Consider the following 26577-nt stretch of genomic DNA (forward strand, 5'->3'; position numbering starts at 1 on the left):
GAGGGAGAAGGAGAAGCAGACTCCCCACTGAGTGGGGAGCCTGTTGCAGGGCTCGTTCCCAGGACTCTGAGGTCATGACCTGAGCCAAAGGCAGCTGCCCAACTGACTGAGCCACCCAGGCGCCCTTAATCACCTCTTTAAAGGCCCTGTCTCCAAGTACAGTAACATCCTGAGGTTTGGGGGTTAGGGCCTCAACATATGAATTTGGAAGGGGGACACAATTTAGCCCCGACCACATGGCTTCTAGGCCTGAAAACCCCCTCTCTCCTCCCTTGTCCTGTGCTCCCCATCCTCGTCATCTGCTCCTTCTTGTCCCACTTGTCTCTTGGCTTCGGTGGCCTGTGTTCCTCTGGTCTCAACCCTCCCTCCTCCTGGCCCCTGGGTGTCGACATCCTGCAGGGTTTGGGCCTTGTCCCTCTTCCCTTCCTGAAGTCAGGCTCCTCCATCTGTCTGAAGGTCCTCAGCGGCGACTCTGGTCCTATAGCAGAGCGCTCCCCCTTACTGGTGTCGGATTAACTCTTGTTTTATTTTGAGGATGACTGATGTTTGGTTTGGTGAAAAGACTAAACCATTTTGTCATCCTGTCCTCATGGTTGCTTATCTCACTTAAAAAAAAAAAAAAGGGGGCACCTGGGTGGCTCAGTGGGTTGGGCCTCTGCCTTTGGCTCAGGTCGTGATCCCAGGGTGCTGGGATGGAGCCCCACATTGGGCTCTCGGCTCAGTGGGGAGCCCGCTTCCTCCTCTCTCTCTGCCTGCCTCTCTGCCTACTTGTGATCTCTCTCTCTGTCCAATAAATAAATAAATCTTGAAAAAAAAAAAAAAACCAAACCAAAACAAACAAACAAAAAAAACCCCAAAAAACAAAAAAAACAACAACACTGTGGGAACATTGATTTAGGTCAAGGTTCAGGAAAACTTTAGAGTTCACCTCGTATTTCACAAATTAGTGTTTTTCTCCCTAGAGTTCGGTTTTGGGTTCCTTTCTTTTCAAGGGTCTGCCTTGGTTAAAATAAGACTGAGCGGTTGTTGTCTCAGTAGAGTTTGGGGGAGGATTATTTTGGCAGGTACAATATCACTGCCTTTTTTCTCCAGATGTAGGCTTTTTGGTTTGTTTTTAAAGCTACAGAGATTAAGATTATCCTATTTGTTGCTGAGGGGGGAGCCTTCGCGTGCGTATTGGTGAAGGGGCCAAGGTTGACTTGTAGAGGATGTTATTTAAACTGTGGTTGGTTGTTTTGGGGTTTCCGGTGTATATGTGTTTACATAGTGTTTCTCTCAGTAGTCTATTGAAATATATGAATATGATTTCTGTGTAGAAGTTCATATTTTTATTGAAGAGGCTGAGTATCAGATTTCTAAAGTATGTAAATTATGGATAGATGGACCATTTGGCCACTCAGAATGGAAGCACCCAGATTTTGCTGGGCAACCTTGAGAGGAACATTTATCTCCGTTGACAATTTTAAAGCAGTGTGTAATTTTAAAGTGTGCAACTCAATTTTAGTTTTTAATAGTAACTTATGTGTTTGTTCTATCTTTAAGAGCTGGGTTATGGAATGACATGTGGCTTTGTACTCTTGACTCTATGTCTGGTTTTGGGTTTGAAGCGTTATTTTTGTGCTCTTTTAAACGACTTAAGTACTTCTGACTGTACATTTGGGACAGAAAAAAATATGGCAGTTGGATATAGTTTTGAAAAACCAGCCAGATTTTTAACCTGGTAATACGATAGTACTTTTCATTCTTAGAATTTTCTAGGCTCACAGCTTCAGAAAATGGTATAAGGTCTTAGTGACCTCCAGATGTGCTGGATTAGTTGGTGTTCTTTTCCTCTGCAAAATAAATCATATATCAACCGATGCCCATAACACACTGAATGGTCAAAGCTAGAGGGCTCTCCAGTAGTGTGCTCCTAGGTTTGTTTGTTTGTTTGTTTGTTTTAAAGATTCTATTTGTTTAAGAGAAAGCAGAGCATGAGCAGGGGGGAGGGGCAGAGGGAGAGGAAGAGGCAGACTCCCCGCTGAGCAGGGAGCCCCAAGCAGGGCTTGATCTCAGGATCCTGGGATATGACCTGAGCCAAAGGGAGGTGCTTAACTTACTGAGCCACTCACGAGCCCTGCTCTTGGGTTTCTGTTCCCACCAGTGGACATGTGTGCATATCTAGAAAACTGTGTTTTCTTTTTTATAAACCTGTTTATGCCAATTGTACTTCTTACTCTATTTAGTTTAAAGATTTTAAATATATGTGTAAAAAGAGCTATTTTTGTGACTATTTGAATTTGTTCAAGTGTTTTGGAAAGCACCTGATAAAAAGTAATTTTCTAGAAAAGAGTGGTGGCTGATTTTAGAGAGGTTGAGGCAACTGTAAAGGAGCTGGGGAGTCCTAAAAGAAGAGGGTTCCCGTGGATACTTGAGCCACTCAGGATAGGTGTGTTCTGCTCTGATTATGGAAGACCCACAATATTAGTGGCTCAGAGCAGTAATCTATGCTCACACGGTGCGTCCACCGTCGGCCGGGTGGCGGCTCTGTTCCACATCATGCTCGTCATACTCATGAAGCAGCCCCCCTGGAACCCTGCTGACTCCCGGGGCGGAGGGAAAGACTGCTCACATTGGACAAGGTGGGGGTGGGTTAGCCTTCCCACCAAGGAGTGGCGAGCATTTGTCAAGGGTGATGTGGTCTATTCTGGGCTGTTTCTCTGGTGTCCTTATAGCCTCACCATTTTTTAAAAAGAAATTTGACGTTTTATTTATTTATTTGTGTGCCTGTTTGTTTATTTATTTATTTATTTATTTATTTTTAAAGATTTTATTTGTTTATTTGACAGACAGAGATCACAAGTAGGCAGAGAGGCAGGCAGAGAGAGAGAGAGAGAGAGAGAAGCAGGCTCCCGGCTGAGCAGAGAGCCCGATGCGGGACTCGATCCCAGGACCCCGAGATCATGACCCGAGCTGAAGGCAGCGGCTCAACCCACTGAGCCACCCAGGCGCCCGAAATTTGACGTTTTAAAGGGTGATGCCTTGAGATGGTTGATAAAGCACCGCTGGATACTGCAGGCGGTGGACAGAGACTCGAAGGAAAGGCCTCGCATTACAGCAAAACACAGGCAAATAAATATTAGATGATAGGGTTTAATCTAAAACAATATGTTTTGATATTTACCTTTTTAAACGACTTTCAATTTTGACTTTTTTTCCCTTCAAACCAAGCAGTTGAGTTCAATCCTTATGCATTTGGATGAGAGAGCCTACTTTAGTCTCAAAGCCTCCTGTCTCTTTCCCCCTCCATCAGTTAGTGTTCTGCCTTTTATGATAGAGTCGTCTGTTACTTCTCTTGCATTTACCCACTTGTTTCATTTCCATTAGCTCTACCCTAGTTCTGGATTCATGCCCCACCTGGTTTCCCTGCTGCTAGCCGGTATGGTACCTTTACCTTACAGTGGCAAAAGGTACCCTTCAGGGCAAACACTCTCCCACAGAGCTCCACTTGATGTCAGTGCCCACTTTCCCCCTTGGCTTTTTATACAGTGCACAGACTGAACAATTGTACAGAGCAGTTTTGCTTCTTGCTTTCAGGTCTCTCCCAATGAATTTAGACTATCCACTAAGTAAAAAAACCTTTACGTTTTTTGTTGTCTTTTGCTCTCAAGACATTTTGGATGACTCCCCATCATCTATACTGGCTATCTTCAACCGTATTTTCCATCATACTGTCACTAGTGATTCTTGGTCATACTCGTGGCCCTCTGGATGCACTGACTGCAACACAGACCCAGTAGATACTCTTCTCTCTCCCCTCCCACCTGTTCCCAGCAATTCCCACCTCATTCCTAGCTGTAAGCGCCTTAGCTTGGACTCTCAGTCTTGTCTCAACTTACCTTTCCTCCCAGCTTCACAGCCCACAGCCCAGCTGTCTTTCCCGCCATTCTACTTAGTCACTGTCTTCTGAATGATTTGTTCTTCCTGCATTAAAGTGCTTTTCTGCTGGACCACATACTGCTTATCCTCAGAAAGGCAAGGTCAGGTTTGTCCTCTTCAGCCATCCTCATCTCATCCTCCTGTACCGTAATGATAGCGCTGCCTCTAATCATAAACACGAGTGTCTGTACTCCTCTTTCTGCGGTGAATCGCCGGCCCTGTGTGAGCGCTGATTTTATGAGTTACACGGCTCTTACCTGTTTTCTTTCCCCAGTTAGATTGCCCATGGCTGGGAAGGAGTAGGTGGGTCTCTAATTCCTTTCTCCTGGAGTCTTTGTATCCCAGGCGCACAGGTCAGAGCAGTAGCCTGGAGAGAAGAGGGCTCTGCCCAGTCAATCATACACAGTTCTGCATGGAAGCTCAGGCTGCGTCTTCCCGGCCCCAGGATATTGACCTACTTTCCTCTTCTTATCTCTGTGCAAAATGTTTGTTGTACTTAGGATGTTCTCCCTGTCACAGCGAATGTTTGTCTGTTCCTTCCACACCAATGGAATGCTAAAGTACTAGTGAAATCAGTGGAAAAAACAATGGAGAAGAAGAGTTGGTAAGCGGTTCTATTTAATTCCTAAACTAGGGGGCCTTACAATTAAGTCATTTAAAAAGAACTTTAGAGTTTCCCTTTAATCTATATATCTGTCTGCCTGCCTGCCTACTTACTGAGAGACATAATTAAGGGTGGATTGTGAATTTTAAGTTTTTATGCCTTTTAATTTGATAACTTACTATATAATAATGTGATATTTTGATAAATTACTGGTAGAGGGAAATGAATTTTTCTTAATCAGTATACAGTATAGTTCACTATTGAATATCTTATTTCGTATCCAAATTTCCCTTGGGAAAATTTAATGAAAATTTATTTTATACATGGCCCAACTGATTAACTCTAAAAATTGATTTTCGTGTAGCTTTACAGGTTTAGTGTGTGCTTATATTCAAGGGGAAAAAAAGTAAGGGGGGGGCATTTGTATGTTTGTGTCCTCATGTAAATATATGGAAAATTGCTATGTCTTACAGAACTGCAGGAAATGAGAACTATTAATCAAATTGAATTAACATTTATAAGTTTAAATTTAGTAAACAAATTTTGGTAAACATTTTATTACTTAAAAAAAAGTTAATGTTATGACATGCCTTATATATTGATTTATTGTATATAGTTCTTCATAAATACATTAGAATGTACTCAGAGATATCTAAGATATGTATTATGGTACATTTGACTTTAAATTCAGTAATGCTTGCAACATGAGAAAAATTAGAAAAACTTCAGCTCAGAAAATACTTCCCAATTCTGATTGTTGATTTTAATCAATTTAGGTAAATTAACCCACTGCAGTTTAGCTATTTTCTTTAAAAATTCTTTTTTAATGACAAAGTAGTTCCGCCTTCTCAATTTACATCATCAGTGTCTTTTTTGGAAACATCTTAGCTATTTTTGTTTGATCAATTCTCAAGTAATAAACACTCATGAAATCCTAATGTAAATGTATAAACATCTCTCCCTTTGATTACGTAGTTTATTTATTAGACTTTGTTTCAGTGGATAACTGTTTGAGGAAGTTTCTGAATTTTTATTATTCTAAAGAACTTTTTCTTAACCACAAGTACAGAGACATTACCGAAGAAGCAGTGTTGGGTAATGCATATTTTTCTCCTTTTACTATATAGGTTTCCTAATTTTGTAATCTTTAGACCCCTTTTTGCTTTCACAGTGGATCAGCTCATTAAAGTAGAGCGCCCTTTTGCAGCTCGCTGGTTAGTTACGAACAGAACACGTTCATACAGGCCCCGAGGCCTGTAGTCCTAAGATGCAGTTGATTCCTTGTATTTCCTTCTGTGCTGCATATGGTTAGATCCTTATTACATTTTTTTTCGCTGGTGAGGTCAGAATAAAGGCTATTTTCGTTAATCTCTGAGTAAATGTCAGTGAGAAAGATTCTTGTGGACTGGCATTCTTGGCCTTTAACATTCTTTATAACCAGACACAGGATGAATATTCACCACAAAATTAAGGAATTCAGTCTTTCCAGATTTGAGCCTCTTTTTGTTGAACTGGTAATGATGGACTGGGACAGGATCTTAGGAGATGATGTATTCCCCCTTTGTGGGGAAACTGAGGCTCGGCATTGGCAGTGTGCTCAGGGACTCAGTCAGAGCTAGTTGCAGAGCTGAGTCTACAGTGTGGATCTTCTGGCTGTTTTTCCTGGAGCCATTCTAGTCGTCATTCTGACCTCAGATTTGCAGAAGGCAACAGCTGACGTTTCCCTGAGAGCTAACTTGCTTCCTTTTCCAAAGAACAAGTGCATGAAATTAAATACATTTCCCTCTATTGTCCCTTAAAAGAGCCTGAATGATGGGAAGATGCCTTAATAAATGTCTGCTGTGGGGTGCCCTGGGCTGTTTTGATCAGCCAGATGTCTTAAAAAACTGATCAGTGGGGACTTCCCAAACTGAGGGGTGCAGGAAATCCTCTGTGAGTGCCCACCAGGTGCAACGTGCTGGACTTCTGATTACAAGGGAGTGCCTTGCGTGATGGGATGGTAGGGTCATGTATAAAGAGAACGGAAAGAACGAGTCTACAAGCAGTGCCAGAAGGTTTAGGGGGCAAGGGGCAGGATGACTTGGTGAGGCTCATAGCATGTGGGACGAGATCTGGACCCTCTGATGAACAAGCCAGTTCATTTGGAAGGAAAGTCGGTTTTCCCTGGGTGGTTGTATTCAGTTTAATACTAACTGGTTGCCCTTGGTGTCTGTGCCCCGGCCAGGAACAAGTCGGAGCTGCCGGGTGTGTCAGTTAAATTCGAGCAGTTTTACCTTCACCTGGGAGTCCTGGGTCCTCAGGTTTGCCAATCTAAACACACTTGGCTTCTTGGAATTTTTTTTGTCTACCTTAAGGGAACACAGTGAGAAGTCTATGGGTTATAATTAGCACATCTCACGTGCAGCTGGGCTTGTGTTTCTGGCAATAGCAGAGGTTTATGGTTTTTGGCTACCTTGTCCCAGAGGAACTCAGGACTTTTCAGACGTTAGCTCATTAATTCTCCTAGGAGCTGGTGTGAGTAAGACAGCGTGGCCATAGGTTCCCCCTAAAGCCAGACTGCTTGCTGTGCATCCTAGACCTTCAAGGATTTTGGCTGGTGAGGGGTGCCAAGTTGGGTGGAGGGTGGAGACGGAGGGCGGGGGGTGTCTTTCGGACCCAGGTTTGGTAGTGGTGGACGGCATTCTCTGATGTTGCCTTGCCCTTTGGCCTCATTCCTGCCGTGACTCTGCAGAGCTTCCTCCAGGAAATGACGTTGGGGACAGTGATGTTGGCCCCCTTTGCTCCTCAGGGTATTGAACCCCATGGGATGACTTTTGCAAATGAGGCAACTCTCTAGGTTATCAACCTCAGATACACATGCCAGTAGGTGAGCTCTTGAGGGTCAGAAGAAATAGGCATGGGGAAGGGAGGGAGCTAACATCCAGTTAGATCCGGCTCTCTTAGGGGCTTCGGCTTTCTTAGCCAGCCTGCCTAATAACCCTGGGGAATGGATGTTGCCAACCCTGAGTTTTTAAGATCAGAAATTAAAATTCCAGAGATGAATTAATTCCCTTGGGTTTGAGCCTAGGACTGTGATCTGAAGCCTGTGCTGTCCCATCTTGGGGCAGATCAAAAGGGAATTCTCAGTCATGATATACTCTTGTTACCAAACTGCTATAGAAAATGAGTCTTCTCAGTGTGCAAGTGAAGCTTCTCTTTTAAAAACTGGGTGTGGAGGGGCACCTGGGTGGCTCAGTGGGTAAGCGTCTGCCTTCTGCTCAGGTCATGATCCCAAGGTCCGGGGATCAAGCCCTGCATTGGGATCCCTTCTTGGCGGGAAGTCGGCTTCTCCTCCCCCCCCCCCCCCCCCCCCCGTTCTCACTGTGTCTCTGTCAAATAAATAAGTATAATCTTTAAAAAAATTGTAAAAAATTAAAAAACGCGGTGTGTTGCAAAGAGTTTGCTGACTTGGGAATGAGATTGATGGGTGTGATAGGTGTGAAAGGCCACTGAGAGCAGTCAGGAATAGCTTCCTCCTTGCCCCGCCTCTTCCAGGAACCAGTCGTGCCACACCCCCAGGGTCCATTTCTCTCTCCTGCCGGAAAGGCTCGCCTGGGATCCTAACACATTTTGCTTAGAAATCAGAAGAGATAGTTTGTGGCTTGTAATCCGAAACCTTCAATGTTGCCATGGCAGCCACTGTCCTGTTTGACTCAAAAATCCTTCTAATTAGTCTAGATAATATATTCCCCATTCTCACAGTTGGAAAAAACTTTGTTTTTAACCCGTCACTTTACGAATCGGGAAATCTGGCCTGTTCCTGGGGTTGAGGTAGCCGAGCTCCTGGCTGTGTCTGTTGGTAGGCCAGCCTTTTTCTAGCCAGACAGAAACAAACCTTGACTTTGACGCTGGCTGGTTCCTGCCCTTCTCTCCTAAGGGGCCATCCGCCCTGGGGTGTTAACTCTCAGAGCACCAGAAGGTTGAATTAATTGCCCCTCCCAGTCTGGGGGCTTCTTAGGATCAGAGTCTGGCTTCGTGCCTTGTGGGCTCCCATATGCTTTGAGCTAGATGTTTTCCGTCCCTGTCCAAATCTGCCCCCCTGGTCATGGTCTGATAATTTAATGTTCTTTGTATGACCCAGAGTTCGAGCATAAGACAGCAGCTTCCTGGATGGAAATTGCTAGTAGTGGGGCCCATTTCTTCCTGAGTCCAAGATCCTAACACAACCAACCCAGCAGCAGTGCCTTAGACGTTCACAAGAAAAGGCTGTAGAGAAGGGGGGGGCCCTTCAAGATGAAGCGGCTTAGCCGTGGGATGACCTGGGAGATCCGACAGCGGTATTTCACGGCGTAAATGCGGCGAATCCACGCGCCTCGGCCTCGTGTGCGCGCCCTGAGGACGTGTGTCGGCGCGCGGGCCCGCAGCCCTGAGCCCTCACGCAGTCTCGTCTCGCTTGCTCCGGGGAGCCCGCACGGCCCCGTCCGTGGTCTCCGCCTTCCCCAGCTGCCCCCATGGAAACCCGCGCCCTGCAGGTTGGTCAATACGGAGAAACCGTCTTGCCCTTTGGTGTCTGCCCCGTCTGTGACCGTCTTGGTTCATCCGCGGAGGAAGTTCTCTGTCCCCCTCCGCCCGCCGTGCCCGGGACGGGAAGGGCCGCGTGGACGGCAGCCGCAGTGTCGGCGACGGGCGGTCATGCCTGTGCTGCCCGCGGCAGAGTCCTGGGCGCCCGCCCCGGCCGGCCAGTGCGGGTCACTCACGGTGCTCCCGGACGGGGCGACCAGCAGACACACCGCGCGCGGGGTCCCCCGGCTTGCTCGGCGCGCGCTGCCCGAGAGGAGCGGCCGCCGGCCCCCGTCAGGCGGGTTTTCTTCCAGGCCGGAGGCTCGGCCGGACCCCTCGGGAGCCTGCGACCGGAGCCGCCGTGAGGACCTCAGCACTTCTCTCTGTCCCCCGGGGTCCCAAGTGCTTCCCTGCATGCGTGTCATCCTCTTCTCGGATCGGCTTCAGAGGAGAACAGAGTCTGTCAGAGGCTCCCCTGAGTGGGACGTCCGCCGGGTCCACGCTGACGACTCTCGGCCGCCTGATAGCCGCCTCCATCCGGGTCCTCGGAGGCTGCGGTGGCGCATGCGCAGCGCCCTTGGCGGCCGGGCCGGAGGAGCCGTCGGACCTCGACGTCTCGGTGCCCGCGTGCTGTGGCGGGCGGGGGGCACCGCCGGGGAGGGGCGGGCGCAGGCCGCGAAGGCTCGTCTTTGAGAAGGGACTGTTGTGCGTGCGGCGACTCCAGCGCGTCGCCTAGGCCGACCGCTGCCTGCTCCGCCACGCGCTGTCCCCGGCGTCTTCCATCCGCCGCGCGTGTCGGCACCGCCGCGTTTCCGAGGCCGCTGCTGCGGCGTTGCCCGCGCGCACCCCGCGTCGTCTGCGGCTACCCCGGGCGGCGGCGCGTGGCTTCCCGCGTGTAACTAGTCAGCGCGGAGGCCCTGGGTGCAGGGTGCGCGCACCTTCTGGAATCCCTGCGTTCGCGCCCTGAGGGGAAGGGCAGGCCCGGGCGAGGCGGTGTTTTACGGCTTGGAGGGTCTGCGGAGGACCTGGAATGCGGGCTCCGGGGAGTCGTCGGTGGCCTTCGAGCGAGGGGTACCCGGTCGGGTTGTGACTTCGGCCACTTGGGAAGTGTGGCTCGGACAAGGGGGAAGGAGGCGGGCGCCAGGGGCTGAGGCGGCAGGACAGGGCAGAGGAGGGGTGGGTAAGAGGGAGAGGCCGGGGGTGAGAGACTGGGTCTGTCGTGACTCTGCCGTTCTAGGGAGGGTAGGAGGGTTTGGGGGGGGTATTTTGGGATAGGATGGCAGGAGACAGAAGGTTGGGGCATGGGTTGCGATGTGGGACTCAGCAGGTGTGGGAGACATGGCCGGGGTCAGGCTGTCCGCGGTCTGGCTCATCCGAGGGAGGGGAGAAGGCGAAGCATCGGGGCAGACGGTCAGGCACCTTGAACTGAAAGGCGGTGGGGACCTTACCGGTGTCCTTGCACATCGGTCTCACGTTGCTGCCTGGAGGCAGCCGACTCTGTCAAAATTTACAAACAAATTTCACATCACAGTTTATCAAACCAGAAACGATGGCCCGTTCTTTGGTTACAAAATCAGGTTTCTTCAGGATTCTCATGAATTCAAAAGGGTGTAGATGAAAATGTGGAGGGTGTTGAGTTTGGCTTGTATTTTGCTTAACTGCCTTTTCTGATTTTTTCCCCCCTATAGTGAATATGGGTTGTTTTTAATCATTAAAAGGTTGTTTGAAATTTCAAAAGTGGTTTATTTTCTCTTTCTGACTCTTACTGGACTGTGAGCTCCTGGAGGGGGTGGTGTGGGGAGGGGACGTGCCCTGATGATTCACAGTGTGTCCAGAGCACCTAACACAAGGCCAGAGACCAACAGGGTTCAATACTGTACGTGGTGGTTGAGCCAAATTGCATGGAAATTTAATCTAACCGCTCTCAGAGAGGAGATGCGTGCTATTTTAATAGATCGGGGAAGGAAATTCCAGTTTTTCTTAGTCATTTAAGCTCATTGTATTAGGTCCTGAACCACGTCCTATAGAGTTGGCCCTCTTTTGCCTTTGTTTTGCCACCAGGATTTGCTGAGATTTATTTTGCTCATGAAATCTTGCCACATTGGCCCAGCTTGGTTACTTAAATGTGCTTCTCATGTTATTCTTAAAAGCTTTCGTGATCTCTTTGGGAGTCAAATGGCTCAATTCTGTTTCCTGTCCTTTGTGGGTAATATGTTTTCAGAGGAAGGGATCAAAGTGGCTTGAAGCTGCAAGCATTTTTTTGCCTTCTGGTCTGACCAGCCATGGCAGCTGCAAGAACTTGCATTACCGAAGGATTCAGTTGTCAGTCGTAAATTTGCATACTTGTTCTCCCTTTGTATTTCTCTGAATGCCTACCATGTGCTAAGGCAGTGCCCTCAGCCTTTGGGGAAATAAAGATGAATACGCTGTGACTGCTGACACCAGCGAGCTCATTCTCCGGAAAAGGGGCTATCATGCGCACATGACCCTGTGCAAGGAGGTCAGGAGTGGAACCGAGTCAGAGACGAACAATTGTTGTCCTGCTAAGAAAACTCCCTGAAGGTGTTGACTTGATGTGTACTGCTAATAGATGTGTTTTCAACGTCCTGGCTTTCAGTTGCCAGAGCAGTAGAGGTGTGCTTGCATTTGGTTTTCCAACTCACTAGTTGGATTTTATGGCTCTGCTTTAAAAGTCCCCTCAACTTTAAAACGATGCTAATGACTTGATATTAATCCTTGTTAATCATCGCATCATCAGCTCTGAATGTCCTTTCTGATTTTACAGTAAAACTCTTTCAACTTAAAAATATGTTCTCAGGGCGCCTGGGTGCCTCAGTTGGTTAAGCCTCTGCCTTTGGCTCAGATCATGATCCCAGGGTCCTGGGATTGAGCCCCACTTTGAACTCTGCTCAGCAGGGAGCCTGCCCCCCTCCTCCCGCCCCCGCCTACTTGTGATCTCTCTATCAAGTAAATAATAAATAAAATCTTTCAAAAAAAGTTTGTTCTCATCTGCATTACCCTAAGAACTTTGAATAACATGGGAGACCACTGCCTGCTGTACTTTAGCTCATCCTGCATCTTTTCTGAGCCGTTATTCACTTGTTAGTAAATTGTGTAATTATTAACTTGGAATAGCTTTTCACTGTTGCTGTTTGATATAGAATGGAATGACCATGCATTTCACACAGGTGCACACCCTCCCACCCCCCACCCCCGGTCTGGCTCTGTCTGGGTGTGGGGTCTTGGAGAATGCTGGTCTTGACTCCTGAGCACAGATGACATTAACGTTGTAGGTGGCTAGTAATTTAAGATTGGTGACTGAGGTAGACTACGTGTATTTAAATATTAGGTTCCAGGTGGCCTTTTTAAGATGCTGTCGGATGTTCATGCTGCATTTTCTTTTGCATTCTCGAGGAATTTTTGAAATGATGCTTTCAATATTTTGATATTTTTTTCATTGAGAAAGATGCCAGTAAATGCATTAGGACACACTGAAATGTAAGTAGTAGCTTTGGAAATTTGCGAGTGAGAGTAGGTCAGGGAAAGAACATTTGCAATCACATATTTTGTTTTTCTTGGCTGAACAAGCAGGTGGAAAGCTGGGGCAGCCGTGGAGTCTCTCTGCGGCAGTCTGAGGGCTGATCTCTGGGCTAGATCAGCACCCATAGGTGACGAGACCCTGACTCCAGACTCCCCTGTGGTTCCTCCAGAGGCTACCCCATGATTGTATTTTGTGCATTCCTTTCACCAATGTTGGGAGGAAAAGGTTCGGTTTTACATAATAATGAAGCTGTGACAATAATCCCGCATGTTGGGTACAATACCAAGTGTTCTGTGGGTTAGGGATCTTGATTGCGTGCCACGCAGGAAGGATGTAGAGACTCATAGAATTGCTGAGAGCGTGGCAGACCAGGAGGGATACAGGCTTGGAAGATAGGCAGGAGCCACAGAAAGGCTGGAGGGCCAGGTAGTGGGGACAGTGGGGACGAAGCCAGGCTTGGTGCTGGGACTCAAGCTGCGGTGAGTGGTGGATATTCCCTCCTGCCGTCAATCACCCACAGCTTTGACCATCATCCAGGACTCCCGACCCCAGGATGATGTGATTGGCTGTGTGTGAGCCACATTACTTGCGGGGAGAGAGCAGGGCCGCTGCCATTGAGTTCTGCCGTGGGACCTGCGTGCTACTGCTCAGTATGTTCCTTGTCATCGTAAGGTAAGTGGGGACTCCCCAGAAGGATGATCAGTTTCCAACAGGAGGAGGCCTGTGCACTGGATAGTGTCCCTGTAGAAAGAGAGACAGAGGTCTACAGGGGCTGTCCCTTTTGGCTGCCCAGTGTTCACATACAGCTTTTTCTTTTCACCACACTTGGGAGTGTGAGAATCCCGGGTCCCGGCCCACACAGTGCAGCTCGTCCCGCACGGCTGGAAGCACAGCCGCACCCTGGTCAGAGGCTGTGCTGTTCCAGAAGCTGTCCTCTGCCCGCTGTCTTCGTGGCCCATCTGGGGTGAGCACTGGGCAAGATGGCGCTGGCAGGGGTTGCGGGTCATACCGCTCTGTCGTTGTGGTTCTTAGACTTGGAGCCCTTGGGGCAGGCTGTCTTAAGGATCACGTCATCGTTCAGTCCCATCAGCCAGACTTCTTCGGCAGCACAGATCCCTTAAAAGTATGTTGGCTTTTAAGATTTCTCTGCGTCCATGGACTGGTAACCGACATCTGAGATCCTGCCAACTCCCAAGGGTTTGGACCTTGAACTTGGTCTGAGAACTTGTCTCCTGGCAGTGAGATCTAGCCATGAGTGGTGGGCAGAGTGTCTTAGCTCTTGCTTAGTAGAACCTCCCCGGGACAGTTAGGAAGTGGAGGAGACAGTAGAGTGCTTGATGCCTCTCCTGTGCTACATCTTCATGCTGGGGGCACTCTCCCCGCCTCCGGCCCTGGAGACAGAATGGGTGGCGCTTAGCACAGGTCCCCTTCCCTCTGTATTTCCCACCTCCCGCCAGAGCCACTGCGTTTAGCAGCCCCTTCTGTTCTGCGCCCCGGTTGTCAGACCATCCAGAGTCACAGCAAGCCTGTCTTCTTGTAGATCCTTCAGTAGCCGACACAGATTCCAGCATCCGAAGTTTTCTCAAATTCTGTCAGGTTGGAAGCACAAGGTCTGAGGCATAAGGCATGACAGGCCACAGTTGTCATCAGTCGTTTACTATGACGAATGAGGGGTGATCATCCTGCTGGTCCAAGACAGTAAAGTCTGCACACCCCCTCCCTTGGGCCTTGGCTCAGCCGTTCCCAGCACCTCTGTGGGTTACTTCCAATACTCTGCTGCCTAGTACCAGCTTCTTCTATTAGCTAAGATGTTTTCTGGTGCACATAATAGGAAATTCAGCTCAAACAGCTTAGACAGGAAGGAGAATTAATTAGCCTCCGTGTGTGTAGACTTAGGAGCTGTGGAACAAGTTTCAGCTGCAATTTGATCTAGAGGTTTGTGATGTTGTTAGGGCTCCTGTGCTAATTCTCATTTATTTTTTTTGCCCTACTTTCCTCCATGTGTTGCCGTCCTTTTCAGACTAACCTTCTCCCATGCTCCACCCTGAAAGTAGACATGACCATGGCGGTCCCACGAATCACATCTAAATCCTGCTGTCCAGAGGTGGGTGGATGGAACCTTTGTCCTAAGACACCAACCTAAAGTTCGAGGCTTTAGTTTTTAGTTTTAGTTTTAGTTTTAAAAACTTTCAGTTTAAAAAAAAAAACTTTAAAACTTTAGTTTTAGTTTTTAAAGAAAACTAAAAAACTTTAGTTTTAGTTTTAAAAGCTGTTAGGTTTTAGTTATTTGACCAGCCCCGAACCGATTACAGTGGCTGGAAGCTGGTCATGTTGGTTGCCTTAGTCTAGGTGGATTATGTGCTACGGTGCTGGCACATGGGATGAAATGGACGTCCTTAGAACAACATGGGTTTCCATGGGGGTCTTGGGAAGGCGAAGGTAGACATAAATGTGTCAAATAAGACATATCCTCGGTGCTTTACGTCCGTGCTCATTGGATGCTCCCATGTGAGCTCCAGCTCCCAGGCTTCCATAAACTCTGACAGTTTATGGAAATCTTCAGTTAGTCATTCTGAACCAAACCCCGGCTGAATCCAGTAGTCAGGGTAAGGGGATTCAGTCCATTTGTAGGATGCAAGGGAAGTGCCTCTGTGCCTGGTTTGTCCCCGTCCTTGTTTACCCTGAGAATGAGGGTCCTGGTGTTACCCTTTCCAACCCCAAAGTACTTGGGTGCTAAAAATGACAAAACAAAACAAACCCGAAATGGAACAAAAGGATGCTTGAATAGCTAAATGAATGTTGAAATCAGCTTCTCAGCGGGTGTGCTGTATTGGTGTGATATGGTTTGCAGAGGTTGTGTTTCCAGAATTTTCTACTTTTACCGACTCCCTGTTGTAGCTCAGCATTTGTTTCGTCCTCTTCCCCGCTTTGGATTATGAAGTTGGGGTGGAAGTGTAAAAACTAGAACCCATGCAAACCTGCCTGAAACTTGTATTTGAAATGATGGTAAAGCAGGTTTAATTACAGAGGCAGATTGCTTAATTATTGTTACCTGCAGCGAGGTCCTTGTCTTTCTGCAAAGGCTTCTATAAATAGACTTCAGACCCAGCCCCCAGGGCATAGTTCCCTTTCAGCCTCTTTGCTTAATTTAAATTGCTGGTTTGATGGGGTTATTTTTGAAACCCTTCTCAGGTTGACTTCCCCCTTAATCCCTAAACCTTCTACCCTCATCTGCCAAATTATATGTAATGCACTGGAGCTGGAGTGCTTTTGGCATTTCATGAGTCTGAGAACTTGAAATTTGATTTAAATGTTAATGTATTGCGACAAAGGTTGGGTGCTTATGTTCCTGTTCCTGTGCATGTCTTTCCGTGGACTTGGCATGAGACCGGCTGCTCTCTGGGTTCCTGCTGCGTCCCCGGAGAGCAGCAGGTGCCCCCTCCCACCCGGATTGTTTTAAAACAAGAGTCTAGCCTAGTTCAGAATGCATGAAGCTATTCTATTGTTGGGTTTTAGTGATACCTATGGCCATTTACTCCAGGTGTAGTTGGCATGAAATTTAAAAAAAAGAATATATATATATATATATATATATATATATATATACACACACACACACACAAAAAAGTTGACTCCATTTTTCTTCTTTTGAATCTTAAATACTTTCTTAGTGGGTTATTTTTATTTATGAGAGACCTTTTCTCTCTACTTCTTTTTGTCTCTCTTTTCTGGCTTTTCGGTGTATACTTAAATTTTGTTCCAATAAGGTCAGATATAAAGGAGTATTTGTGGATTCATATGAATCATAGTAATTAATAAGAAAGAATTGCATAATTCTTACCCCTTCTCAGTTCTCTTGCAAACAGCCCAAGTAAATATAGTTTCTGTTGCCTCTAGGAGACCTACTAGATGTTCTAGGCTAGAATAGGAAGGACATTTAATTAAATTGCTATCCTAAGTAAGCAGACCAACCTTTGTATAAGATGTAATATACCTGGGTGACTCCTTAATGAAAAGAATTAAATGTGCTCTCCCCTCAGTCGTAGGGGCATGAATATATGAGTATTTATTAGTTTCCTGAAGTATTGTTTAGTAGTAGTATACTGAAAGCTTACAAAATTGACTGATGCATCAGAAGCATTTAGAGAGACTATCTTAGATGAATGTGGTTTTACATCCTGGTAATATTAGCAAAAGTAACAAAACATACTCTACTTTTCCATGTTCATATATTTGAAAGAATTTTAGAACTCTTGTCAGCAATCAGATACGAAGGCTTGGGGATTTAACATTCTACTTTTGGGAGGCATCATTCACATTAGTGGGGCGGGTAAGAATGCTGCCTTTGTAGTGTGCCTCTCTTTCTGCGTGCTAGACTTTCAGATTGAGCTGGAGGGAAACCGTAGTATTTCTAGTCTATTTGTTTCATGTTCATTTGATTTAGCTGTTGTGGTGGGTCTCTTGGGATGAGGATGAAGAACATTGAGGTCAGTCCTGGCAGGTTATAGAGGCGACCTCTAATTTACAGCAGGGTATGTTCCTTTATGAGTCAGTGCTGATGGCTGGAATGAACCCCCCCACTTCCCCCCGCCGTAGATGCCATGTTAGAAGTGGTGATTGAGTTCTTTGACACAAAATGTAATGCACTCTTAAGTAATCATAAGCAAAATTTCTTATCTTTCTGAGCTTCTTCATCTTAAAATGAGGATAATGATCCCAAGTATCTACCTCATAGAGTTTTTGTGAAGATGAAATGAATGAATGCATGTGAAGTTCTTGATACAGTGTCTGATGTGTAGCAAGTCCTCAAATGATAGTATCACCTTAAAACCATTATTTCCTGGAAAATGCATTCTGAATTTCATCGTGGAGTACTGAGAGATGCCATCTTGGGGGAAGCAGGTCCTTACAGGTTCAAGTTTGACACTGGTATGCAGGGGCTGGTGGAAAGGGCTGGGTTTGTTCTCTTGCTAGAGTTTTGCAACCTCTGTGGGGAGGGGATGGTCTTAAAGAGGCACAGACTTCCACTTACAAAATAAAGTCACAGGGATGAAAAATGCAGCGTACGGAATGTAATCAAGAATGCTGTAATAACGTGATAATAACGCAGTAAGAACCCTTACCGTGGTGAGCATCTTGTAATGTATGTTCGTGTTGAATCCCATGTTGTACACCTGAAACTAATAGAATATTGCACGTCAGCCATACCTCAGTTAAAACAAAAAGAAAAGAAAGAAAAAGAAAATGGAGACCCTGGTATCCAAGTGGCTCCTCCTATAGATGGACTTAGCCTGGGGTGGTGATTTGGGAGGGAGGTTCCAACACATGGGGCTTCTAGCGGCTTGGCAGTGACTGTGGCTGGCTCCGGGGCTTCTGGCTTAGGTTGGAGGGGAGGTGACAGCATTTGGGAGACAGACGAGTGCCCTTTGAAACTACCGGTGTTTCATTTCTCCAGTGGTGCTAAGAGCCCATCTGAAATAACTTTGCCCATTTAAATCTTTCCTTTTCTTCCTCTTTCCTCCAGGAAGAGACAATGGCTAAAATGGAGGTGAAAACGTCACTTCTGGACAATATGATTGGGGTTGGAGATATGGTTCTTTTAGAACCTCTCAATGAGGAGACCTTCATCAACAACCTCAAGAAGCGCTTTGACCATAATGAAATCTATGTGAGTATACGCTGAAGGTCGCCTGTGGGGCTTAGACCTGGGGTTTCGTGGCCAAGACCTGGCTTCTCTTCTCCAGACTCTACTTTTTTCTCTTTGTTTGGTAGCGTCCAGAGGAATTTGTTTCTACTCTCACAGAGAGTTTTGGGTTGCTCGTTTGGCACATGAGTAATACTGATTAGAGTCAATGAGTCTGTTTTCCGAATGATGTTTACTGTGTGCAGAGTATCGCACTGGGTGTTGGAGGCGTCAGAGAGCGAGTGGAATACTGAGCTCCAGTCCTGAGGAACAGACATTCGGGAGGAGTTGTAACATCCACAGGCATCTTCCTGGATGCCTTCAGAAAATGAGGGTTTTATCCTCTGGGAAGCTGCTCATTAAAATGCAAGACAGTGACTGTCAAGAAGGACATGAACTTGTTGACATTTGTCGTTAGTCGAGAGACAGAAGCAGACTCTCAGATAAGGATATATGTCTGCTCCCTGGAGATTTCGGAGTAGTCCTGTCCCGCTACATGGAAGTGTAGTGTCATGTACAAAAACGAAAACATGAAGACCGACGATAATAGAATGTTTATGTACTGGAAATTCTGTATAAAGGATTTCATACTGTGAGTTTAACTGTTGAGTTCCTTACATATATTTAAAACATGACTAAAAAATACTTGCACGTGTGGCTTTTTAGGAATTTGGATAAAGCCCAGAAGTTTGCCTCTCTTCAGGTAGAGCTGTGTTGTTAACTAAGCCAAGAGGACGGGACGCCGATCCTCCGTCCCAGCAGCTGAGACGGAAACAGGACGCATGGATGGAAGTGGTTTCACTAGATGCCGCCTCGCTCCTGAGTCCTTTCCTTCTTTTTTGTAGCATGTCTGTTTGGAGATGAGTTGGATTATTGGGACATGCTTCATGTTTTTCTGTCTGTCAATGTGGGAGCAGTAAGAAGAAATATAAATAGAGAGCTTGTAAACGATACGAGTATGATCAATTATTACTTTTGTGGGATGAATATAGTTTAAAAAGTGATGTGCAAAGCTGAATTATTTTAGGCCACAAACAGTTCTCCTTTCCAGTTAGCCAGTTATGTTTCAGGGATGACTTCGGATAATTAGTTTCTTTTGTTGAGGAGCTAGGGCAGAGGGAGAGAGAGAGACAAAAATCTCAAGCAGGTTCCACACACAACGTGGAGCCTGATGAGGGACTCGATCTCACAAGCCTGAGATCATGACCCGAGCCGAAATCAAGAGTTGGACACTTACCCAGCTAAGCCCCCCCAGATGCCCTAGGATAATTCATTTCTTAAGGAAATGGTAGTTGTCATCTGGAACTTGAACTTTTTATCTTTCTGGATTTGTGTTGCTAAAAGTAGGTGAGGTTGACAATCGCTTGAGATACGCACATACTGCTTGCAGAATAGTATCGCGATAACCAGATCCCAAGTTCAGAGATGGAGTTATGGAGACTGCGGATGCAAATGGAAAAGGTATAAAGTCTGCTGCCGGCTAGGGAGGAGGTCCCGCCTGGCTTGGCAGCGAGGCCAGCGTCCCCTTCCCGCAGAGCGGAGCGGCTCGGCTTTCAGGTGGGAAAGTGCCGGGCTCTGCGGCTTTCACTGAAAGCACAGTCTGACAGCCAGTAAAAGACAGACTTTTAAACATTGGTCTTTGAGATGGAGATAGGAGCAATCAGTTCTATCGTAAGTAACACTGCTGATCATTTTTCTTTTTGGCTCGAAGAAACACAGATCACTTTTAGTGGGATTGAAAATGGGATGGAGAGCAGCACGTTACAGGCGTTCACATACCTGATTTTTTGTGCCGACTGAGATAATACAATCCCCTTTTTAACAAAATGCCAAATGTTAATGTTCATGGGTCCTCAGCAGACGAAATGTCTGGGTTTCAGCCCTACCTAATTTTATTTTCTAACCATTTGAGGAATGCCCTTCTGGCATAACAAAAACAGAAGCAGAAAATGGCTTTCTGCTTCCAGATAGTCATATCAGTGAACATTTTCTGAGGTATGTGAGGGCTGCCATTTCCGTGAGATGTGTGCCTTCATTTTACAACAAAACATACATAATATTGGGAGGTTGGGCGTTCTCTATTTGAAGCAAAAAAAAAGTTACAGAGGAATTGTGTATAGTATGATCCTTCTTGTTTTATTGAGGGGTTTGCGGATGTGCACACATGTTTGTAGAGAAAGGCATGGTAACTTCGGGCGTCGGGTGGAATGAGATATGGGGGGCAGGGAAGGGTTACCCTTTTAGATCTCCATATTATAGAACTCATTAAGTCAAGCATGTATTGTTTTTGGTAATAAAAAAAAATACTATACGCTAAATTTGATCATTACACCTCTGTAACCCCATATGTCATGTATATCCCCCTTGAGAAATCTGGCTCTTATTTTGGTACTGTTCCTGCTTTGCTTTTGTTCATAGGTTGCTGCAGGATGTTAGCCTGATGCCAGAGGCCAAGTTAATATGACATATGGTGTTTTACTGTCTTGTACTTCACCTTGTTTTTAAATTGTTTCCTGGACGATGAAAGTACAGGGTTTTTTTTGTGTTTTTTTTTTTTTTTAAATCTCTTTTGTAGTCTCATAGTTTTATACTGTAGAAATGGGTCCACCACGGTCCACCGTATGAACAAAAATGATTATTCTTGTGTTCAGAAGCCATGGTTGGTACCGGGGCCAGTGAATGGAAGGACCTTGACTCAGACTTTGGGGCTCTGGGTATCTGTATAGACTCAACAGGCTCCTTCGTGACCAGGGGACCTTCAGCTCAAGATCAGGGGACCTTCTTCTTCCATCCTGCCGTCTCTCCACTCGCCCCCACACCCCCAATATCTGGGGATAAGAAATAGTCCCTGCCGTCACAGAGCTCTCACAAGGGACTAGTTGGCTTCTAGATAGAAGTTTGCAACTTTCTAGATCATTCATAACTATTAGTGATTTTCTGGATCTCCAGCGCACTGACTCTGGCAGTAGAATCCCTTGTGATCCTGTCATAAATCAGAAGAAGCCCTGGGTGGACCGTTGGTTTACGCACATACCCCTGAACCACTGACTGGTCTGGTGACCAGGATGAACTGGGTGGCTTCAGAAAATGACGTCCACCCCTAAGACTGGTGTAGGGTCAGCTCTTTCCAGAGTAGATGCGCTGTGTGTCAGTAGGTGAATACCCAACCAGATGTATTGATGACCCTGTTCAAAGAAGCGGAAGGGAAGAAAGAGGAGTCAGTGCGGATGAGGTCATTGCTGTAAACCCGTCCCATGTTTGATGGGGAGTTTGTGGTGAGTGCCTTTGTGGATGTTGGTACCAAAAGGATATGCCCCATGGGAAGCATAAATCATTTGAGTTCTGGGCTTCAGGTATGCCGGAAGGCATGCTTTGCAGACTTTCTCCCAAAGAATTTCTAATGGCAGAGAAGAGTAAATAGGTGCCCCAGGGACGCGGGGAACATAGGTGAAGTCCATCCATGTCAGAGAAGTTTTGTTGAAATATTTGTTTCCAAAGTAATTCAACTTAATTCCGTCCTGTAATGCATATGGGTTTTGTCCATTATGCGCCTTGCAGCCCTTTGAGTAATACATATTTCTGGTACTGACAAGTACATTTAGTTTGCTTTTTATCTGAATTGTCAGATCGGGGGTCATCCAGATGTAGAGGGCTGAATTAGTCCAATTTCATGATCTTAAGTTAAACCAATTGTAACTGTGAGTGACTGCTTTGAAAGTCTCATAAAAATTGTCTTCATTTTTCCAAGTTAGTGCTGGAATCGGGATCCCCGTACAGATGGGATCAGATACTTTTATGGAAGATACTCGAGGGCAGGTTCAGCAACATCTAGGCTTTGTCTTGAGGTGGGTTCATGCGCTGAAGCCCCGCGTTGGTTCACCATCCTGTTTGTGGCCAGGCAGGGTTCCGGAATCTGGGACAGTTGCAGACATTGGTGTGATCTTTGCAGTAAGAGCTCTTCAGCTGGACACGGAGAGGATCGGGTGAGAGTAGAGCGAGGGAACGTTGGCCCAATGGGGTAACAGGCAGGGTCAGAGACTCTGTTTGCTTTTACACCTCCCTCTGGGCAGAGTTCGGTTCCGGCTGGGACAAGTTGCAGGACGTGCCTTTCGGTCTTGCAGTCTGTGTGGGGTCAGTGTTGGGAAATGCTGGCTGTGGCAGGACTGAGCGTCACTCCTCTGTACTCTTTCTGCCTTTGTCCGTCCTTCCTGCCTCCCCCACCATACCCCCGCCCAGGCCGGACTTAAGGTGGCAGGATTTCATGTGGACTTGTGGTGGAGGAGACCCACCCAGACACGGTTCTGTTTTTAGGGTGGCTGGTCAGGACTGTGGTTCTGTTCAGGAACAGGAAAGCTGCAATTTAGGTGAGAACAAGGCCCAGGGCAAATTTGGAAACCCAAGCACCAAGGTGTCTGTTCTCTGACAAGAAGTATTTTTGGTGCTGGCAAGGCAGTTTAGTTTGTTTTCCATCTGAATTGTTTGGTTGGGGATCATCCGGATAGGGAGGACTGAATTAGTCCAGTTTTAGGATCTGAAGTCGAACTAATTGTAGATGTAAAAGTGACTACTTTGAAAGTCTAGTAAAGATTGTCTGAATTTTTCGAAGTTAGTGCTGGACTTAGGGTCCCCCAAGGAGGAAATCAAAGTTACTTTCGTAGTGGCGTTGAAGCCACTGTGAGTGCACTATCGGCTCAGTTTAAAGTAGCGCAAAGTACAGGAACAATAATACCCGCCAACATTTATATACTTACTTGAAGTTTCAAAAACACTTTCCACTTACACAGCTTAGGGGTAGGGGAAAATTCATGGGAATTTGGCATTAATGACTTCTTAGTTCTCTGTTTCTGCATGACAAATTTCCCCCAAACTTTGCAATTTGGAGGAACATACGATTTTTATCTCATCTTTTCTGTGGGTCAGGTGTTGGGGGCGGGGCTGACCTGGGCCCTCTTTGGGCTGTGTTGTTCAGGTCTCACGGGAGGCTGGGTCCTCTTCCAGGCTCACGGGGACGTTGGCCGAGAGTGGGGCTAGTGTGCCGGCGTCCAGTTTAATGTCGTTCCTGCTCCTGGGATGTTCTCCGATCTTTTCTCCTTTTTAAAATTTGCTTTAAAAATATCCTTTTCTTGCAATTCTTGGAATTACGCTTTTGGAAACAATAATTCAGATGGTACAGGCACGCATAACATAGAAATGGGGTTTTTCTCCGCCCGGTTACCCAGTCTCATTTCTAGAAGTAATCGTAGTTAAGAGAGTGGTGGGTTGCTTTCCAGATTCTCTTAGCTTCATGAACAAATCAATTTTTTTCCTACAGTTGCAAGTAGGAAGAAGATGGCTCTTGACCCAGAGAACCCAGACCCATAAATGTTTGAGTGAAAAACAAATCCATTTTTACTGTCACCCTCCATCCCACCTGGACCAAGAGGGAAAGGAGGAGGGATTCTCTGACCTGGTCCATGAGGTGGCTCGACATGATAGGGGACGGGTGGTTCACCAGGAGCGGACTGTCCCGGGCTCCCTGAAAAGGGACCTGCAGGAGACGGGACGCTCACATTGCGTGTGTTTCTCAGATTGTCTGTAACAGAGATGAAGGCTCTGTCGGAAGGCTGGATGACGCTGGTAAAGAAGAGGGACCACGGGGCTGAAGAGAAATGTTGTGTCTAATTTCTGAGCACAATATCTCTTGGACAGTTTTGTCATATTTTTCCAAACAATGATTCTTGGTGACAGCTCTCCAGTGTCAACCTGCCTCAGCTATCTTAAAGCCTTTGGTGATTGGAAAATTTCTTCCTCTCAGAGCTTGCAAAGCGGGCACAAAGTGGTTTCATTATGCAGGCGCTCTGCAGTACTTAAAATGTTTGTATAACTGTGTAACATTTTTAATATATTAATTTAAATGTTCAGTCAAAACCATATTTGAGGTTTGATCTGAAGGAAATGAAGGCCTGACCTTGGACCTGCAGTGGTGGTATTTCTTTTGTTGTTTTTGTTTTTTTTTTTTTTTTTAAAGATTTTATTTATTTATTTGACAGACAGAGATCACAAGTAGACAGAGAGGCAGGCAGAGAGAGAGGAAGGAAGCAGGCTCCCCGCTGAGCAGAGAGCCCGATGTGGGGCTCGATCCCAGGACCCTGAGATCATGACCTGAGCCAAAGGCAGCGGCTTTAACCCACTGAGCCACCCAGGCGCCCCAGTGGTGGTATGTTTTGATGGCAGTGTGGTGGGTACAAGCACCAGTCGTGACTCTGCCACTTACTGTCTGTGAGACCTAGGACAAGTGCCTTAACCCTCAGGAGACTGGTTTATTATTGCTAAAATTGTAAATGGTAATGACTCACATTTATTAAGTCTTACTGGTATTGTGTGCTATTCTTTTTTGTTGTTGTTGTTTGTTTAAGATTTTATTTATTTGAGAAAGTGAGAGTGAGACAGGACATACACACAGAGGGAGAGGGAGAGAGGGAAGCAGACTCCCCACTGAGCTGGGAGCCCAGTGTGGGGCTCAATCCCAGGACAGTGGGATTTTACTAGATTTTACTAGAAGGAAACTAAGGCTCAGAAAGCTTGTCACTCGTCCAAGGTCACACGGCAAGTAGGTGGTCAAGCTGGGATTCACATTCAAGACGTCTGGGTCCAGAGTTCATGCTTTGAACATTATTAGTCCTGTTGAGTACATGATTGCTGCGGACGTTTAGTAATTCCACTGATGTCCTAGTATCCGCAGTCTGCAGTGTGCTATCCGAAGTGATCGAGTGTGCAATTGAAGAATGTGTAGATTTGGAACAGGGTAGTCTCAACAATCCAGACACATAGCTGAGGTGACAGCATTCCTGCCACATGCTGAGTTAGCATTCAGCAGCACAGTGACGTGAACTAGGTTGACGGGGAGTGTGTTCAGTTCTAAAGGCGCAGGTACTTGCTGGTCCAAGCAAAGTGATAGCAGCTGTTGGGATGATGCTTGCCCCTCTGCGAGGTGGGGGGAGAGGCCTTGGGAGGAGGTTGTTTTCATCATGGTCACTGGATGGCAGGAGATTGACAGCTGCTTGAGGTCCTTCATCTTTATGAGCATAAAATAGAGGAGAGGGAGCAGACCAGCACAAGGGGCATGTGGCCAAGTCACATGACCAACTCAGCTTGCCCCCCCTTCCCGCGAGCCACCTAATTCTGGTGTGACATCTATACCACAGATCTATATTAATGGCCATCCTAATTTCTAAAGCGTTTCTCAGACTGTTTTGGAGGGCTGGAGGCTGCCATAGAATGTGGCATGTTGGAAAAGGTACAGGCCTTTGGCGCATAGACCTAAGGTTGACCCTTGGCCGCTCACAACCACTGTGGGCGGTGTGAGTTCTCCTCCCCTCAGCAGGGATCACGGTGCTCATCTTGTTGAGTCACGGTAGGGATTATGGGGCCTCAGCCTGGTGCCTGGAACACAGCAGGTGTGGAGGGCCTGGCAGGAGCCATGACCATCTGTAAACCTTGGAAACCCAGAGGACTTTTCTTGAAGGTTTCAGGCACTGAGATTTCCTTGTAATTATAGTCTTTCTCTTAACCTCCCTGTCTCCCATGCTCTTCCTCCCTCTTTTCCCTGCCCTCATCTTGGTATTCATTGAACAGTTTTCATTGTTGTTGTGTTGCAAATACCGTTTTCAGCTTGTCATATACCTGTAGCACAGGACCACTCTGTACCTTAGCTGAGAGGCTTTTATTAGGTCTGGAGAACGATACATATTTGGAAAATACTTGTCTCATAATAGAGTTTATCTCAACAGTGATATTATAGTATTGTTTTACTCTGCTCTAAAATAAAGGCTGCCTGAGATGGTATTTTTAGCCAGTACTTCGGCGTGGCATAGAACTCATATATAGTTCTCTAATTCGTAGTCTGAAATGACTGGCAGCACAGGAACAGAGGATTATAATATGATGGTAGTTTCGTCAAGCCTTGGGCTAACAGCGACCATGCCTGACCAGCTTGCTGGCCTCCCTTGGCAGCCATGGTTTGGGTGGCCTCTGGCCTACGTATGGGCTCCGGATCTAAGAGCACTGACTTATGGCACAGCAGAGATAAAAAGAGGAGCAGGACTTATTTCTTTCCTTAAGTTTAGGATTGAGAATTACAGAAAAAGTAAAACATCAGTGAAAGCAGATGCTGGCAGTGTTGGTGTAGTGAGGCCGTGATGGTCCCGTTGTGAGCAGAAACTGTGAATAAGCATCTTTGAAGTAGACCAGCTGTGGGGTAGAAAGGGAGACAGCAGTTGGTAGCAGGCCCAGAAGAAGCCGAAGCATGAGCAG

The 26577-nt window shown here is 46.5% G+C and overlaps 2 protein-coding genes across 4 annotated transcripts in view; both read left to right on the top strand.

The window, feature by feature from the left end:
- The window catches only part of MYO1B (myosin IB), a 177825-nt gene that overhangs the window by 13774 nt on the left and 137474 nt on the right, over window positions 1–26577 (top strand). For all 3 annotated transcript variants that reach the window (XM_032354231.1, XM_032354232.1, XM_032354233.1), the window contains one exon: window positions 18127–18270. In XM_032354231.1, coding sequence (XP_032210122.1) covers window positions 18136–18270 — 135 coding nt within the window. In that variant the 5' untranslated portion in view covers window positions 18127–18135. Of the gene's footprint in view, window positions 1–18126; window positions 18271–26577 lie in introns of those variants that run through there.
- LOC116596962 (proline/serine-rich coiled-coil protein 1-like) lies at window positions 7891–10081 on the top strand. Its single transcript, XM_032354234.1, has 2 exons — window positions 7891–8939; window positions 9015–10081. The coding sequence occupies exons 1-2, from the start codon at window positions 8855–8857 to the stop codon at window positions 9752–9754; spliced, it is 825 nt and encodes a 274-aa protein (XP_032210125.1). The 5' UTR covers window positions 7891–8854; the 3' UTR covers window positions 9755–10081.

This window comes from Mustela erminea, chromosome 8 (assembly GCF_009829155.1).
Source record: "Mustela erminea isolate mMusErm1 chromosome 8, mMusErm1.Pri, whole genome shotgun sequence".
Classification (NCBI taxonomy): Eukaryota; Metazoa; Chordata; class Mammalia; order Carnivora; family Mustelidae; genus Mustela; species Mustela erminea.

What these genes read in the sequence shown, in the direction of transcription:
- LOC116596962 (XM_032354234.1), top strand. Translation starts at nt 8,855, where the DNA reads ATGCGGCGAATCCACGCGCCTCGGCCTCGTGTGCGCGCCCTGAGGACG. An exon ending in CCGCAGCCCTGAGCCCTCAC is followed by an intron (nt 8,940 to 9,014) that starts GCAGTCTCGTCT and finishes AGCTGCCCCCAT; the next exon opens with GGAAACCCGCGCCCTGCAGG.